The 15,521-nt window shown below is 49.0% G+C and overlaps 1 protein-coding gene and 1 pseudogene across 1 annotated transcript; both read left to right on the plus strand.

The window, feature by feature from the left end:
* The first annotated feature begins 6,001 nt into the window (after positions 1-6,001).
* LOC127187178 (mitochondrial import receptor subunit TOM20 homolog) lies at positions 6,002-6,707 on the plus strand (annotated as a pseudogene).
* Positions 6,708-10,615: 3,908 nt separating this feature from the next.
* On the plus strand, positions 10,616-11,527 carry Psmb11 (proteasome subunit beta 11). The gene has a single exon (XM_051143408.1). It carries the CDS (start codon positions 10,616-10,618, stop codon positions 11,525-11,527), a length of 912 nt encoding a protein of 303 aa, XP_050999365.1.
* The last annotated feature ends 3,994 nt before the right edge of the window (positions 11,528-15,521 follow it).

Here is a 15,521-nt window from a genome sequence, read left to right on the forward strand (position 1 = left end):
ACTCCGAGAACGCCTCCAAAGAACCGACGGGCAACTCCGCCCCGTCACAGCTTCACGTCCTATTAAGTCTATGGCTAGAGCCGTCATTTTAACTCCGGGCAACCACGCCTCCAAATACCGGCCCAGACTGTTTTCATCGAGAAACGCTAAACGCTAGGAGACAGAGAGAGATATATATTTAAAAAATCTAACTGGATAAGACTGTCCTTTTTACTTATTTACTTTTGGCATCGAAGCAGTATGGATGCAGTAGCTTCAAATTCTTAGGGGTGGGGGGGGGATTGGAACTTTCCGGTTGACTGAGGGAAGTGAGTTCGTCCATCTTTGACAAGGGCATGACTGCTTGAGAATTCAAACTGGTCTCCGGTATTTGGTCGCCGCCCAGGTACTGTTTCTCAAAACCCTGTTAAGGAGACTGAGTTTGCCATTTTCCTTAAGGTCACCCATCCTAGTACTGGTTAAAATAATTGTTTTCGCCGGGCGTGGTGGCGCACACCTTTAGTCCCAGCACTCGGGAGGCAGAGGCAGGTGGATCACTGTGAGTTTGAGGCCAGCCTGGACTACAAAATGAGTCCAGGACAGTCAAGGCTACACAGAGAAACCCTGTCTCGAAAAACCAAAAAAAAAAAAAAAAAAAAAAGTCTTGGCTCGGATGGACATAGAAAGTCTTAACAGTTTCATTTGGTGCCCAGGGTGGAACACAGAGTCCAAGCTTACGGCCTGAGAGATGTCCAGGATCTGGAAAAGACAGAGCAGCTGAATTCAGCCTTTGTCGGGAGGTGGTCCCTTCATGACATTTAAGAAGATGGAAACCGCCCGGCGTGGTGGCGCCTGCCTTTAATCCTAGCACCCGGGAGGCAGAGACAGGTGGATCTCTGTGAGTTCGAGGCCAGCCTTGTTTACAAAGAGTTCAGGACAACTATTGCTACACAGAGAAAGCCTGTCTTGAAAAACCAAAAATAAATAAATAAATAAAAATTCTTGTGTTAAAAATGGAAAACGTTGTAGAGGTGGGCATTTGGACTCCCCATAGTTTTGTTTTACTGTCAGCACAGAAGTAATTATATGTTCAATAATGATTGTAATTCTATCCTTCTTTAAGAAAGATCAGAATAGCTGGGCGTGGTGATGCACGCCTTTAATCCCAGCATTCAGGAGGCAGAGGCAGGTGGATCGCTGTGAGTTTGAGGCCAGCCTGGTCTACAAAGCAAGTCCAAGACAGCCAGGGCTACACCGAGAAACTCTGTTTCGAAAACCACACCAAACCCAGGAAAGATCAGAATAAAGCAGATTTAGCTAAGAAGATGACTGCTGACTGCTGACTTAGATCAGCCTGTAGTCATCTTACCTTGAGAGTGAAAGGCTGGAAATGTGGAGAAGAAAAGCTATCGATTCCTTCAAAATTCATAAAGATCGTATTTGGCCAAGGGAGACCACCTGAAAATCTTGACTACAGACATGAAGGAAGAAACCACGAAGAAACACAAAACAGGTAGCATATATGCCGATTTCTCTACCTGGGAACAGCTCTGAGACTGGCTGAGAAATGTCTCTGCATAGGCAGAGGCACAGAGACCTCAGGACTTCGTATTCCATCCTTTCATGTGGCATGGAGAGAAGATTTATATTACAGTTTGGTTATACAGTCCAAATGGACTTATTCCATATATGTGTTAGTGCAGAAATGCATGTTACCTTTAAAAGTTTACATGTTCACAGAGCGAAAGGACCAGACACCAGAAAAGACAAGAGAAGTAGCCCAGGTGATGCAACCTCACAGACTGCCTCTGTAAAATTAAATGTAGGGACTTTCCTAATACTGCTCTACCTCCCAAATAATGACATATTATATTTTATATTATATTAATATATATAGTATATTTATTAGTAAGCTTCAAGCACTATAGCCGGGCAGATACCGAGCTATGCTAACCTGTCTATGCTGGTCGGGGCTACTTCCTAGCCACGTGCGTCATTACCTGCCAACTCAGTCTCACCCTGGCTGCTCCATCTGTGGCCTTGTGCTGACTTTCTCGTGCAGCCTTCTCCTCTCTCCCTCCCTGCCTGGATTCTGCTCCTAGCATTGCAAGTCTTTTGTTTGTTTGTTTGTTTTTGTTTTTCTCGAGACAGGGTTTCTCTGTGTAGACTTGCCTGTCCTAGACTCACTTTGTAGACCAGGCTGGCCTTGAAATCACAGCAATCCACCTGCCTCTATGCCTCAATATCTGTTTCCTCAAAAATCTACATCTGTAATGAAAGTTTTGGCTTCTTTGTAAACTCAGTTATATTGTGTAAATGTGTTTTTGTTTTATCCCAAGTGTGGGATTTTTAGTTTGGGTTTTAGTATGTCCACAGTTGATAATTGCTTCCTTTGGGGTGTGGTCTTTGCCAGCTGGTAATGTCTTGCCTTTTTAAAAATAGAGTTTAAAAGAAAAAAAAAAGGAAGAAAGAAAAGAAAACACCCAATGAACTGGGCATGGTGGCGCATGCCTTTAATCCCAGCACTCGGGAGGCAGAGGCAGGCAGTCACTGTGAGTTCAAGGCCAGCCTAGTCTACAAAGTGAGTCCAGGACAGCCAAGGCTACACAGAGAAGCCCTGTCTTGGAAAAACAAAACAAAACAAACAAACAAACAAAAACCACCCTATAATGATTTTTTCTTTCGAGACAGGGTTTCTCTGTGTAGCCTTGGCTGTTCTGGACTCGCTTTGTAGACCAGGCTGGCCTCGAACTCACAGAGATCCGCCTGCCTCTGCCTTCTGAGTGCTGGGACTAAAGGCGTGTGCCACCACCCGCGGCTTATAATGACTTTTTTTTTGGTTTTTCGAGACAGGGTTTCTCTGTGTAGCCTTGGCCATCCTGGACTCACTTTGTAGACCAGGCTGGCCTCGAACTCACAGCGATCCGCCTGCCTCTGCCTCCCGAGTGCTGGGACTAAAGGCGTGCGCCACCACGCCCGGCTTATAATGATATTTTTTAAACCCTATTTTACATGGAGTATTGAAGCCTCTACTTCCCTTTAACCAACCCCTTAACCCTGGATAAGAGAGTAAAGAGGTTAGAGGGCACACAGACAAACTCCTTTACTTCTTCTATAGGCATATTTTTAAAAGCTATTTTTATTTTGGGTTCCTTAAATCTCTTTTTCCCTATTTCTCCCCAATCCCTTCCAACACCCCAACACCAGGTAGGAGAGAAGGAAGGTTATTGTGGGGTGGGGGGCGGGCATAGTTTTCCTTAGCTGCTTCCCGCTGTTTAGGGTGGTCAGGTTCCCTGGGGAAAGTCCAATCCTCATCTCAGGAGATCTCCGACTTTTTCCTCTTCTCACACTGCAGCAGCAGCAGCCAGGAGCAGCAGGGGGAAGCACCAGCAGTCTTTCTTGGAGCCCCCAGTCTTTCTCTCTGGGTCTGGCATTTATCCCCACTGACAAAGACCACACCCTTGCACAGGGGGTTCCCAGTTGACAATGATCACGTGCCCTCTCACAAAGCAACTATCAGCTGTGGACAGACTGGAGCAGCCCCCATACCCCACATCTGGGTTTAAACAAAAACGTGTTTACGTATAAACCAAAACCTCCACAACATTCTCCTGGCTGTTTAGGGTCAGTGGGTTCTTTTGGGTCAATACCAATCTCCATCAACTGCAAAAGCAGCAAGCAGTCTCCTCTGAGCCACTGCGCTGAAGTGTTTCTCTCTGTCTGTCTCCAAGCCACCACCCCATCAGTCTCTGGTCTCTCCAAACTGCTACACAACACAATGCCACCACCACATGCCACACTTTCTCTCTTTTTGTGTGTGTGTGTGTTTTGAGACAGGGTTTCTCTGTGTAGCCCTGGCTGTCCTGGACTCACTTTGTAGACCAGGCTGGCCTCGAACTCGCAGCGATCCTCCTGCCTCTGCCTCCCGAGTGCTGGGATTAAAGGTATGCGCCACTGTGCCCAGTGCCACACTTTTTCTCTCTGGGCTATCCTATTTATCTTTCTCAGAGTCCTAGACCGTGCCACTCTCCATGCTGCACGAGACAGGCCATTGCCAGCTGGTAAAAACTGCACCCGGCAGGAGGCAGTTATCCACTGTGGACATACTAAATCCCAAACTAAAACCCAATACTTGGGATTAAAACAAAAACATGCTTATATAACATAACCGAGTTTACAAAGACACCAAGACTTCCATTATGTACGTCCAGCACAACTTTAAAACAGCTGGCTAGATGGTCCAGCCTCACAGCCTGTTCAAGCCAGGACTTCAGTTAAGCCCTTTCCATCACACAGACTGGACAGCAAGTGATGCAGCTAGCTTTCTTAGGACGTGACCAATATCCCACTCTTCTTGGAGTTCCCAAAAGATGCTGTTACCCCCAAACAACAAGAAACAATTTTCAGAGAACGATGCCCCATTCTGAAGAGGTGGGGTAGGTGGGTTTTGGTTGTTCTGTGGGTGACGGATGTTTGTCATTTAAGGGGGGTTGGTCACAAGTTGTTAATTGACTTGGTTAGGGAGGAAACAAAATAACGGAGGTTAGACTCAGGGATTTCTTCCTTTTTCTTTCCTCTAACCTTCTTTCTCTTCTATCTAGTGGGAGGAGAACAGGGGGGAGAAGAAATTAAGGGGGGGAATGATAGGATAAAAGCATAGATTATGCACACGCCTTTAATCCCAGCACTCGGGAGGCAGAGGCAGGCGGATCGCTGTGAGTTCGAGACCAGCCTGGTCTACAAAGTGAGTCCAGGATGGCCAAGGCTACACAGAGAAACCCTGTCTCAAAAAAAAAGAAAAGCATAGATTATTAAATAAAGTAGGAAAAGAAAAAAAGCATAGATTATTGGATCCACTTTTAGACTAGAAAACAAGACTCAAGTCTTTTACATTGGCATAGATTATAGTATATTGATACAAATTTAAGGTTATACGTTGTTACAACATACTGCATATATGTTTCAAATCTTGGCTAAGGTATTGTATATATGGCAGCTCATTAAAAGTATAATGTAAGCCGAGTGGTGATGGCACACTCCTTTAATCCCAGGGTCTCTGAGTTCCAGGCCAGCCTGGTCTACAGAGTAAGTTCCAGGACAGCCAAGGCTACACAGAGAAACCCTGTCTCGAGGAAGAAAAAAGTAATGTAAAGTTCTATGTAGCACTCATTTTTTAAAAATATTCTACTTAAAAAAAAATTCTACTTTATTTGGGGTGTTTAGGCCTCAACCTCTCTTCCAACCTCCCCACCCTATGTAGGAGAGAGAAGGTTAGAGGGGAGAGGAGGCCCTTTACTTCTCCTGGCTGTTTAGGGTTGAAGGGTCTTTGGGACCAGCAGTCTCCTCCGAGCCACTGCACCCTGAAGCGTTTCTCTCCATCTGTCTGCTCTAAACTGCCACACCTTCCATCTCTGGTCTCTTCAAACTGCTGTAGGTCACACACCAACACTGCACACCATGCCACGCTCTCTCTCTGGGCTCTCATTTATATATCCTCAGGGCCCTAGACAACTGCCCCCACCTCTCTCTTTTTTAGTTTTTTTTTTTGAGACAGGGTTTCTCTGTGTAGCCTTGGCTGTCCTGGACTCACTTTGTAGACCAGGCTGGCCTCGAACTCACAGTGATCCGCCTGCCTGGCCTGCCTCTGCCTCCCAAGATCTGGGATTAAAGGTGTGAGCCACCACCACACAGCCTAATTTTTTTTTTTAAACAATATTTATTTATTATTATGTATACAGTGTTTTGCCTGCATATACACCTTTACTCCAAAAGAGGGCACCAGATCTCATTATAGATGGTTGTGAGCCACCATGTGGTTGCTGGGAATTTAACTCAGGACCTTTGGAAGAGCAGCCAGTGCTCTTAACCTCTGAGCCATCTCTCCAGCCTATGAATAATTATATAAAAAATAAAAGTCTGGGGACGGGAGGCCTGCAGCTATGGCTGGCATGCTCCAATGTGTCAGAGCTAATCGCTGCTTGGCAGGCCACTGTGGCCCGGCACAAGCCCCAGCCGAGCAAAGATGGTGGGCTGGAACAGTGCCATTGTCGCAGGTGTGTTCAGTGCCCTTCTCATTGTGTACTGCATCTACTGCAACTACAAAAGGCAGAGTAACCCAAACCTCAAGAACAGGCTCTAAGAAGAAAAAAAGAAACAGAAGGAGCCAGGCGTGGTGGTGCACGCCTTTAATCCGAGCACTCTGGATGCAGAGGCAGGTGGATCGCTGTGAGTTCGAGGCCAGCCTGGTCTACAAAGTGAGTCCACGACGACCAAGGCTACACAGGGAGACCCTGTCTCAAAAAACCAAGAAAAAGAAAGAGAGAAGGAAAGAAGGAAAGAAACAGAAGCTTGCTAAGGAGAGAGCTGGGTTTTCCAAGTTACCTGACAGCTGTTCAGAGATTCTTCCAGGCGGAGATACGGCTTGGTGGAGAGTTACTAGCTCAAGGTGCCTAGAGGGGGGCGTATACCACCTGACAGACCCAATTGCTGTGTGTGGGCAGCCTCAGCAGCTGCTCCAAGGGCTCCAGCCGACTCTTCCATCTCCAGTGTTCCAGATGCTTCTGACCAGTCTGCCAAGCATTAGTCAGAGCACTGTCAGTGCTCGGAGCTTGGCTGAAGATGATGTGGAAGAGCCAGACAGCAACATCATACAATTTCAGAAAAATGATCTAACAGTTAGCTGGGAAGCTGATCGGTTCTGGGGGAATCGGGGCGAACACGCTTATTAAGAACTGTCCTACACAGAAGCCTACCAAAGTGAATGAGTAGATCCATTGTCTGTCCTATTTTTTTCCCCCAGTGATAAGTATTTTGTAGAGCCTTTTATTTCATAAATAAAGTGAGTTAACAAACAAACAAATAAATAAAAGTCTGAAATTATTATGGTGGTATTACCTAACGTGCTATTATCATAATAATAAAAAAGACGACACCAGATAGGTTTTAAAGAAGCCTTACTAATTACCTGGGGCTGGGCAGGTATAAACCCCCTAGGCTACCTTGGTCACCACCCAGCTCACAGCCCAAGCCATTGCTCTATTCATTCCTATCCGGGCTGCTTCCTACCCACCATCCCCGTAAATACTTGCAGATGCTCTCCACCTGGGCTGTTTCCGCTAACCCAGAGTAAACTCCTCCTGGCCACGTGGTTCTCTCCATGCTAACTCATGGCCTCAGACTCCCTTCTTCTCCCATATCCGCTGCTCCCCACCATCCTTCTGTCCCCAAAGCCCTCAAACCTTTGCTCCACCTCTCACTTCTGCCCTGCCCAGCTGTGTACACCCTTTAATTAACCAATCAGGGACAATTTTGGAGGTAAGGTTACACAGCATTACTTGGGCTATGTGATAGACAGCAGCAACGCCAGGCTTGGTGGTGGCACATTCCTTTAATCCCAGCACTTGGGGAGGCAGAGGCAGGTGGGTTGCTGTGAGTTCGAGGCCAGCCTGGTCTACAAAGGGAGTCCAGGACAGCAAAGCCAAAGCTACACAGAAAAACCCTGCCTCGAAAAAGCGGGGTGGGGTGGGGGATGGGGGTTGGGGAAGAAAAGAAAAGAACCGCATGGCAGAACTTGGATTAAACATAGACTAATATAAATAGGTTAATTTAAGAGCTATTTGGGGAGCAAGCCTAAGCCAAAGGCCAAAAGCTATTACAAATAAATATAAGTCTCCATGTCGCTATTCAGAGCTGGCGTGGACATAGAAAATCTAAACAGTAGGACAGCCAAGGCTACACAGAGAAACCCTGTCTCAAACAAACAAACAAAAAGATAATCCAAACCATTACTTGGAGTTATTCTGACCATGAAGATTAGACTTGCCCCAATGAATTCGGTGCCCTAATCAGCAAGAAGCAGTTTAAAGATGCCTACACCTTCTTCCCCTTCCCACACAGCGCTGTGGGGTTGGAAGGGATGGGGGCTGTAGGGAGGTAGAAAAAAAGAACCAATAAAGTAGCCAAAATCCCAGCTACAGATATAGGTCAATTGAAACAAGTGGTCAGAGATGGTTTTGTCTAGGAGATCTGGGTCCATGCGGGTTCCATTGCCCCTCAGAACTACGGCCTTACCAGTGTGTTTGCCTGACCTTTTCTGGAGAGATGTGAGCAAGCACCTGTTCACCCCAGACGGGCCACCAAGGACAGACCAAGGACTCCTCCACCCAGGGCAAGCGCAGTGAGCCAGTGAGCTTATGTGAGGTTATTTACAAGTTCATGACTGAGTCGCAGAGAACCCAGGCTCAGTTTTCAGCATGTACATGGTGGTTCAGAGCCATCCCTAACTCCAGGCGCAGGAGATCCCAGGCCTTCATGTGACTTTCATGGACACCAAGCACGCATGTGGTGTACATACTGAATGCAAGCAAAATACACGTAAAATAAATGAATAAATCGCCAGAGGAGACACCTTTAATCCCAGCCCTCGGGAGGCAGAGGCAGGCGGATCACTGTGAGTTTGAGGCCAGCCTGGTCTACAAAGTGAGTCCAGGACAGCCAAGGCTACACAGAGAAGCCCTGTCTCAAAAAAACAACCCCCCCCAAAAAAAGAATAAATTAATTTAAAAATCTCATACAGCTGTCGAGTGCTTAATTATCCTTTAGGAGGTATGTGCCTGGTGTGTGCCACCTTGTGTACCATCTCCTGAACACTGTTCCCCTTTCCTAAAGGGATGTTAGTGGGCCCAGTCTGGTGAGGGCCTTGTGTGGATGATCACATCTGCTCTGATTTCAAGAAGGCAATAGCTCTGTCCTGCCTCAAGGACAGAGTTCCACAACATGACACATGCCTGTAATACTAGTACTTAAACAGCAGAGGCAGGAGGATAGTGAGTTTGAAGCAAACCTGGGCTACAGAAGGAATTGAAGGCCAGCTTAAGCTACAAAACAAGATCCTACCTAAAAGAACAGAACAGCATCCCAAGTCTCAGAGGCAGAGGCAGGCAGATCTGTATGAGTTCAAGGCCAGCCTGGTCTGTATAGTAAGACCTTGTCTTAAAAACAAAGAAACAAAGCTCACGCCTTTAATCCCAGCACTTGGGAGGCAGAGGCAGGTGGATCGCTGTGAGTTCGAGGCCAGCCTGGTCTACAAGTGAGTCCAGAAAAGCAAAGGCTACACAGAGAAACCCTGTCTCAAAAACGAAAAAACAAAAAACAAAGCAAAAAACAAAACAAACCACCACCACCAACAACAAAAAACCCCAAAGAAACAAAACAGCAACAAAGCCCCCAAATAGCAGCAGCAGCAACAACAACAAAATGTGATGGCATACACTTGAAATTTCAGCACTTGAAAGGAGAGTTCAGAGTCAACCTGAACCAAGACACGTGGAGCTTCATGCTAGCCTGGACTACCACAGAGACACCTTATCTCAAAACTAAACTAGCCATCCAACAAAAACACTGAAATAAAATAAAAAAGACAAACCCAAACCACAAGCCTGCCTTCTATTCCCTTCCCTCCATAACTTTCTTCCTCCCTTCCTCCTGCCCCGCCCCACCAACAGGGTTTCTCTGTGTAGCCTTGGCTGTCCTGGACTCACTTTGTAGACCAGGCTGGCCTTGAACTCACACAAATCTTCTTGTCTCTGCCCCCCTGAGTCCTGGAACAACTAAAGGCATGTGCCATCCCACCTGGCTGGCTGGAAGGCCAACTTTTAAAAAATTGATTGATTGATTTTGTGTGTGTGTGTGTGTGTGTGTGTGTGTGTGTGTGTGTGTGTGTGTGTGTGGTATATGTGAATGTGAGGTCAGGACAACTTACAAGGGGCAGTTCTTGCCTTCCACCTTGATACTGCAGGCTCTACCTGGTTCTCCTGTCTCTGCCTCCCATCTTGCCATAGTAGTGCTGATTATAGATGTGTGTCGCTTTCTCTGCTTTTTAAATGTGGATTCTGAGGACAAAACTGGTTGTCAGGTGTGTGGAGCAAGTGCTCCTACTTCCTGTGTGACCTTCTCAGCCTAGGGTCACCATCTTTGTGTGCAGATAGATGGACCCCTTTGTCCCCAAAGCAGAAGAAAGACTTGCAAGTTCTGGGACCCTTACCCTGTAACCTGTTTTTCTGAGAGGTATTTATTTGCGTCTCTTTCTCTTTGTCCCTTGTAGAGAAACTCTCTTGTCCTTTTCTTCCCATGAGTTGGATGTCTTTGCGTGTCTTTGCATGCCTAATGTCCCCACAGCAAAACCTAGGAGGACGCAGCTCCATTCCTTCCTCTTGCGTCCACTCTGCTGTGCGGTTACCTGATCCCCTGCCTCCACCCACCTCTGGGTAGATGACAGACAGGGGACTCTATTGGTGACCCTCACATGCATCACGGCAATGGAAGGTCTGACTGGAAGAACCTCTGCTGGCCCATTCTGTCTCCCCTTGGCAGTTCTCTGATGTGGGTGGAGGTCCATTACCAGCCAATTCCAAAGCCTGATTTGAGGTGAGAGTCGGGGTGGGGCTGGGGGTGGGGGGGAGGATGAAGCATCAGCCCACTTGTCTCACTTACCGGTTCTGGCTACAGGCCGGCTTCTCTACAGCGTCCTTCCCACCCCGACCCTCCCACCCCCACCTCCACCCTCCCACCCCCGGGGCTGACCCAGGCCTCAAATGCTGCCCAGTTTTTTCCATACTCCACTCAGCCTCGGGCAGGGATGGCTCTTCAGGATGTGTGCAAATGGCAGGCCCCCGACACCCAGGGACCATCCGTTCACTTGCCTCAGGCTGGTGGCTGGGCTGTACCCCGGGGCTGTGACCCTCAAACCTTCCTGCAGATTTACGGCCCCAGGCTGGCTCATGGCACCACCACCCTGGCTTTTCGCTTCCGTCATGGTGTCATTGCTGCAGCTGACACTCGCTCCTCCTGTGGCAGCTACGTGGCATGTCCAGCCTCACGCAAGGTCATCCCCGTGCACCAGCACCTCCTGGGTACCACCTCTGGAACCTCTGCCGACTGTGCCACATGGTATCGGGTGTTACGGAGGGAGCTGCGCCTTCGGGAACTGAGGGAAGGTCAGCTGCCCAGTGTGGCAGGCGCAGCCAAACTCTTGTCAGCAATGATGTCCCGCTACCGGGGTCTGGATCTGTGTGTGGCCACTGCCCTGTGTGGCTGGGACCACACTGGCCCTGCTCTCTTCTATGTCTACAGTGATGGGACTTGTCTGCAGGGGGATATCTTTTCTGTGGGCTCTGGATCTCCATATGCCTATGGTGTACTGGACCGTAGCTACCACTATGACATGACCATCGAGGAAGCCTACGCCCTGGCCCGCTGTGCTGTGGCCCATGCTACCCACCGTGATGCTTATTCAGGGGGCTCGGTGGACCTTTTCCACGTTCGGGAGAGTGGATGGGAGTATGTATCCCGCAGTGATGCCTATGTGCTGTATATGGAGCTGCAGAAAGCCCAGGGCTTGGAGCAGGAGCTGGAGGAAAAAGCTGGCGAGGTCCATCCTGACCCTGCCTCTCCACAAGATGCTCAAGGAGGCGGAGGACTCTTTGCGGAGCCAGAGGAGGTGACACCAAATGACTGTGGAATAATAACAGCGAAGACTAAAACAATGTGAGGAAGGACAGAACCTGGGGGACCCAGCCAAGAGGGGGGGGCTAGGCCAGGGAATGAGGCAGCCTCATGGCAGAGCCTCGTGGTCCTCGTGGCTCTGGCCCTTCTTGGTTGCCTGCTTTGCTTGCTTAAGCCCTCATCTTTTCTGCCCCCCTCCCCCAAGCTATTGATGTCTCTGTCTATCATGGATGACACAGCTGCCTTCTGCCTCTATCTGACTCAATAGTCACTTGCTGCCTGCCGCCTGCCGCCTGCCCGCTAACTGCCATGCTGTGTGTGGGACCCTCTTCTGTCATCCCATCCCAGTGTGGTCTCATTTTGGTCCTTATCTGAGACGTTATCTCTTTCTCCTGGTCACCGCCTTGGTCTGGCAAGATCTCTCAGAAAGATGTAGAAGCCCTGAAGGCTGCAGGGCCTAGCCCAGTGATGGTGGTGACGGGCTAGTCTGCACTGTCCCCTTGCCGCGAGGGCAGCTCTCACGACAGCCTTTGGAAGCTTGATCCTTTATTGAAGGACTCGGGTTAGAGAGATGTGGGGCTTACTTGGGTGACAGCAGGTGACAGCATTGTGGCCTTAGACACTTCCAACTCTTCCTGGGCCCTCTGTGTAACTTTCCCTCCCAGCCCCCACTGTCCTTGTAGGTTTTGGAGGTACGGGCCAAGCCCCTGCCTGTTGGCTGGAGATTAATGAACTCTAAGGAACGCAGGGGCTTTGAGCGCTGAGCTCAGAGAAACTGCCATTTCCAGTTCCATCCTGCTGTGCTGGCCAGGGCCTGAGCCTATTGATGCAGCCCTGCTTTCTCCCCTAGAGACAGTTCCCCATGCCTTCACTCCAGCTTCTCCTGATTGCACCCACTGCAGAACGAAGACCAGAGGAGGGTCCCGTGCCCGTGGTGCCAGCTAGCATATCTTCGGGCCCTCCACGCTCACTTCTGGTTTACCTAGGAGCCTGGACTTGGAGATCCAGGCTTTCAGCTTCTGGAGCGCCGCTGCAGGCTCCCCAGGGCTGGTCAGGAGGCAGGCTCTAAAGGAAGTACACTGGGACACTTTTCTCTTACTCCATCTGAAGACCCCAGTCCTAAGACTGACAGCTGCTTCTCCTTCCTTGACTGTCTGCACTTTAGATGAAGAAATCCCTGAAGTCTGGCATGCGGTGGGGTGTGGTGGCACAGGCCTGTTAATCTCAGCACTCAGGGAGGCAGAGGCAGGCAGATCTCTGAATTTGAGGCCAGCCTGGTTCACAAAGTGAGTCCAGGACAGCCAAGGCTATACAGAAAAACCCGGTCTCAAAAAACAAACATTTTTTTCCCTTGAAATCAGACTTACAGATCCTGACTTGGATTATCCAAACTCTGGAGAGTCAACAAGAAAGTTGAGGGCCTCCAGAAAGAGCAGAGGAGGATGCTGGGTGGTGGTGGCGGCACACACCCTTAATCCTAGCGCTTGGGAAGCAGAGGCAGGTGGATCTCTTGAGTTTAAGTCTAGCCTGGTCTACTAGTGAGTTCCAGGGCACCCAGGACTACACAGAAAAACCCTGTCTTGAAAAAAACCAAAAAACAAAAGCAAATTAACAACAGAGGGCTACAGAAAGATGGCCAGTATATGGGGACTAACTTGGAAGCCAGGGTGGAGATCTGGCTATCGGCCTTCACAGCAACCTTTATTGCCTGAATGAAAGGATTCTGCCCTTTAGTGTGGCGGGTGAGGCATGCATGGTTCTTTTGTGGGAGAGAAAGGAGCAACACTTGAGTAAGAGCAGCCACTGCAGCCTACGTGGCAGCAACAGCCATCTCGTACAGTGGGGAGCCACAGACAGGAGGCGATGAGGCAGGGCCATGCACCAGCCTATAGCCACCCCTCCTGGTCTCCTGTGAACAGGCAGGGGCAGAAGGGGCGCTCTGGGACCTGGGATGACCATCTGAGGCCAACCAAAGACTGCTGTGAGGTATGCGTGTGCAACCCAATCCCCTGAGACGCTCTGTACCTGCCGTCCCAGACTGGACAAGGAGGCTAGGACCCTGAAAGAGCAGAGCTTGTCTCTATTTCTTCCATCTCCTGCCCTCCCCCCTCTCTTCCTTCCATGGTCTTGTCTACCTTATTCTTGTAGACAGGTGATGAGATATTTAAACTTACAGGTCTTCCTGATAGGCTTGTCTCCCTGTACCCTATAAAGATTTTGAGGAGGGTCTGGGAGACGGCTCAGCAGGTAAAGGTAGCTGCCAGCACACCTGAGTCCAGTCCCCAGGACCTGTATGTGGAAAAGGATAACTATGCACACACTACGTAAATAAATTTGTGATTAAGTAAATAAGGGAAAAAAATTAAACTCTTTTGAGGAAATGTTTAAGTGTTTTGTTTGCTTTTTGAGACAGGGTTTCTCTGTTATCTTGGCCATGCTGGACTCACTTTGTAGACCAGGCTGGCCTCGAACTCACAGTGATCCGTTTGCCTCTGCATCCCAAGTGCTGGGATTAAAGGCGTGCACCACCACTGCCCGGATTGCTTGTTTGTTTTAACTTGAGTGTTTTGCTTGCATGTATGTATGTGTCCCATATGCATGCCTGGTGCCTGCAGGAATTAGAAGAAGGTGTCAGATGCCCTGGAAAAGGAGTTCTGGATGCTTGTGAGTCACCATGTGGGTGTGGGGAATGAAACCTGGGACCTCTGGACGAGCAGTCAACGCTAAGCCATCTCTCCAGCCTCAGGTTCCTTTAAGTATTTTTTTTTTTCAATTTGTTTTTAATTAGATTTATGTGTATGGGTGTTTTGCTCCATGTGTGTATGTACCACACACTTGCCTGCTGCCTGCAGGTCAGAAGAGGGTATTAAGGCCCCAGGAGGTAAAGATGCTTATGGGCCACCATGGAATGCTGGGAACTGAACCCAAGTCTTCTATAAGAGCAGCAAGTGCTCTTCATGCCTGGGCTATTCCTCTAGCGCCAGGTTCCTTTATAAGTTTCTGAGGCACTGTTGGAGTACCTCAGTACGGTTGGTATGGCTGTCCTAGACTCACTTTGTAGACCAGGCTGGCCTTGAACTCACATCGACCCGCCTGCCTCTGCCTCCTGAGTGCTGGGATTAAAGGCGTGCGCCACCACACGTGGCTTGTTCCAATAATTTTTAAAGGTTGATGCAAATACCAAAAGGCCAGAGACCCTGCCCTGACTGTAAGACCCTGTCCTCTCTCATGCATGCTTTGGTGCTGCGTCTTCAATTTTTTTTTTTTTTTTTTTTTTTTTAGTTTTTCAGGACAGGGTTTCTCTGTGTAGCTTTGGCTGTCCTGGACTTGCTTTGTAGACCAGGCTGGCCTTGAACTCACATCGACCCGCCTGCCTCTGCCTCCCAAGTGCTGGGATTAAAGGCGTGCGCCACCACTGCCCGGCTAACCTCTTCAGTTTCTTGACATCCTGGAGGGACAGACACCTACCTGCTCTCATGCAGCACTTTTAATGTGCCTTCAGCGGAGTAAATAACCAGCAACAGAGACATGGCTTTCGGTTGGTCCCCCATCACCTGTCCATTGTATCAACTATGGAAGGCATGAGTTTTGCTTCCAGCTGTGTGACCTTCGTCTCAGTCCTCAGGAGATGGAGGCCGGAGGCTTGTTGTGAGTTCAAGGCTAGCCAGGGCTATCCACAGAGGTCCAGATCAGCCTGAGCTACAGGGTGAGACCCTGTCTCTCCCATTAAAGCACCTTTCTCCAAATGCCACCATTACACGTTTAGTAGGGAGGGTCACAAAGACCTGTTAGGACCCATGTGCTTCTGGGTAACCCTAGACCTACCTGGAGCAAAGGCCTGAGACTTGAGCTGGTTCCAAAGCACACGTCTCCTTTAGCTCAGGAAGTGGGCACTGGGGACTCTGGCGGTCCCATCTAGCTGCCACCCCCACCTGATTTACTCTACCCCTTAACCACTCACATCCTGCCTCTTCTGGCTCTTTCTGTTTTGTGTTTGTTTTTCGAGACAGGGTTTCCCTGTGTAGCCTTGGCTGTCCTGG

This window comes from Acomys russatus, chromosome 3 (genome assembly GCF_903995435.1).
Source record: "Acomys russatus chromosome 3, mAcoRus1.1, whole genome shotgun sequence".
NCBI lineage: Eukaryota > Metazoa > Chordata > Mammalia > Rodentia > Muridae > Acomys > Acomys russatus.

What these genes read in the sequence shown, in the direction of transcription:
- Psmb11 (XM_051143408.1), top strand. Translation starts at nt 10,616, where the DNA reads ATGGCTCTTCAGGATGTGTGCAAATGGCAGGCCCCCGACACCCAGGGA.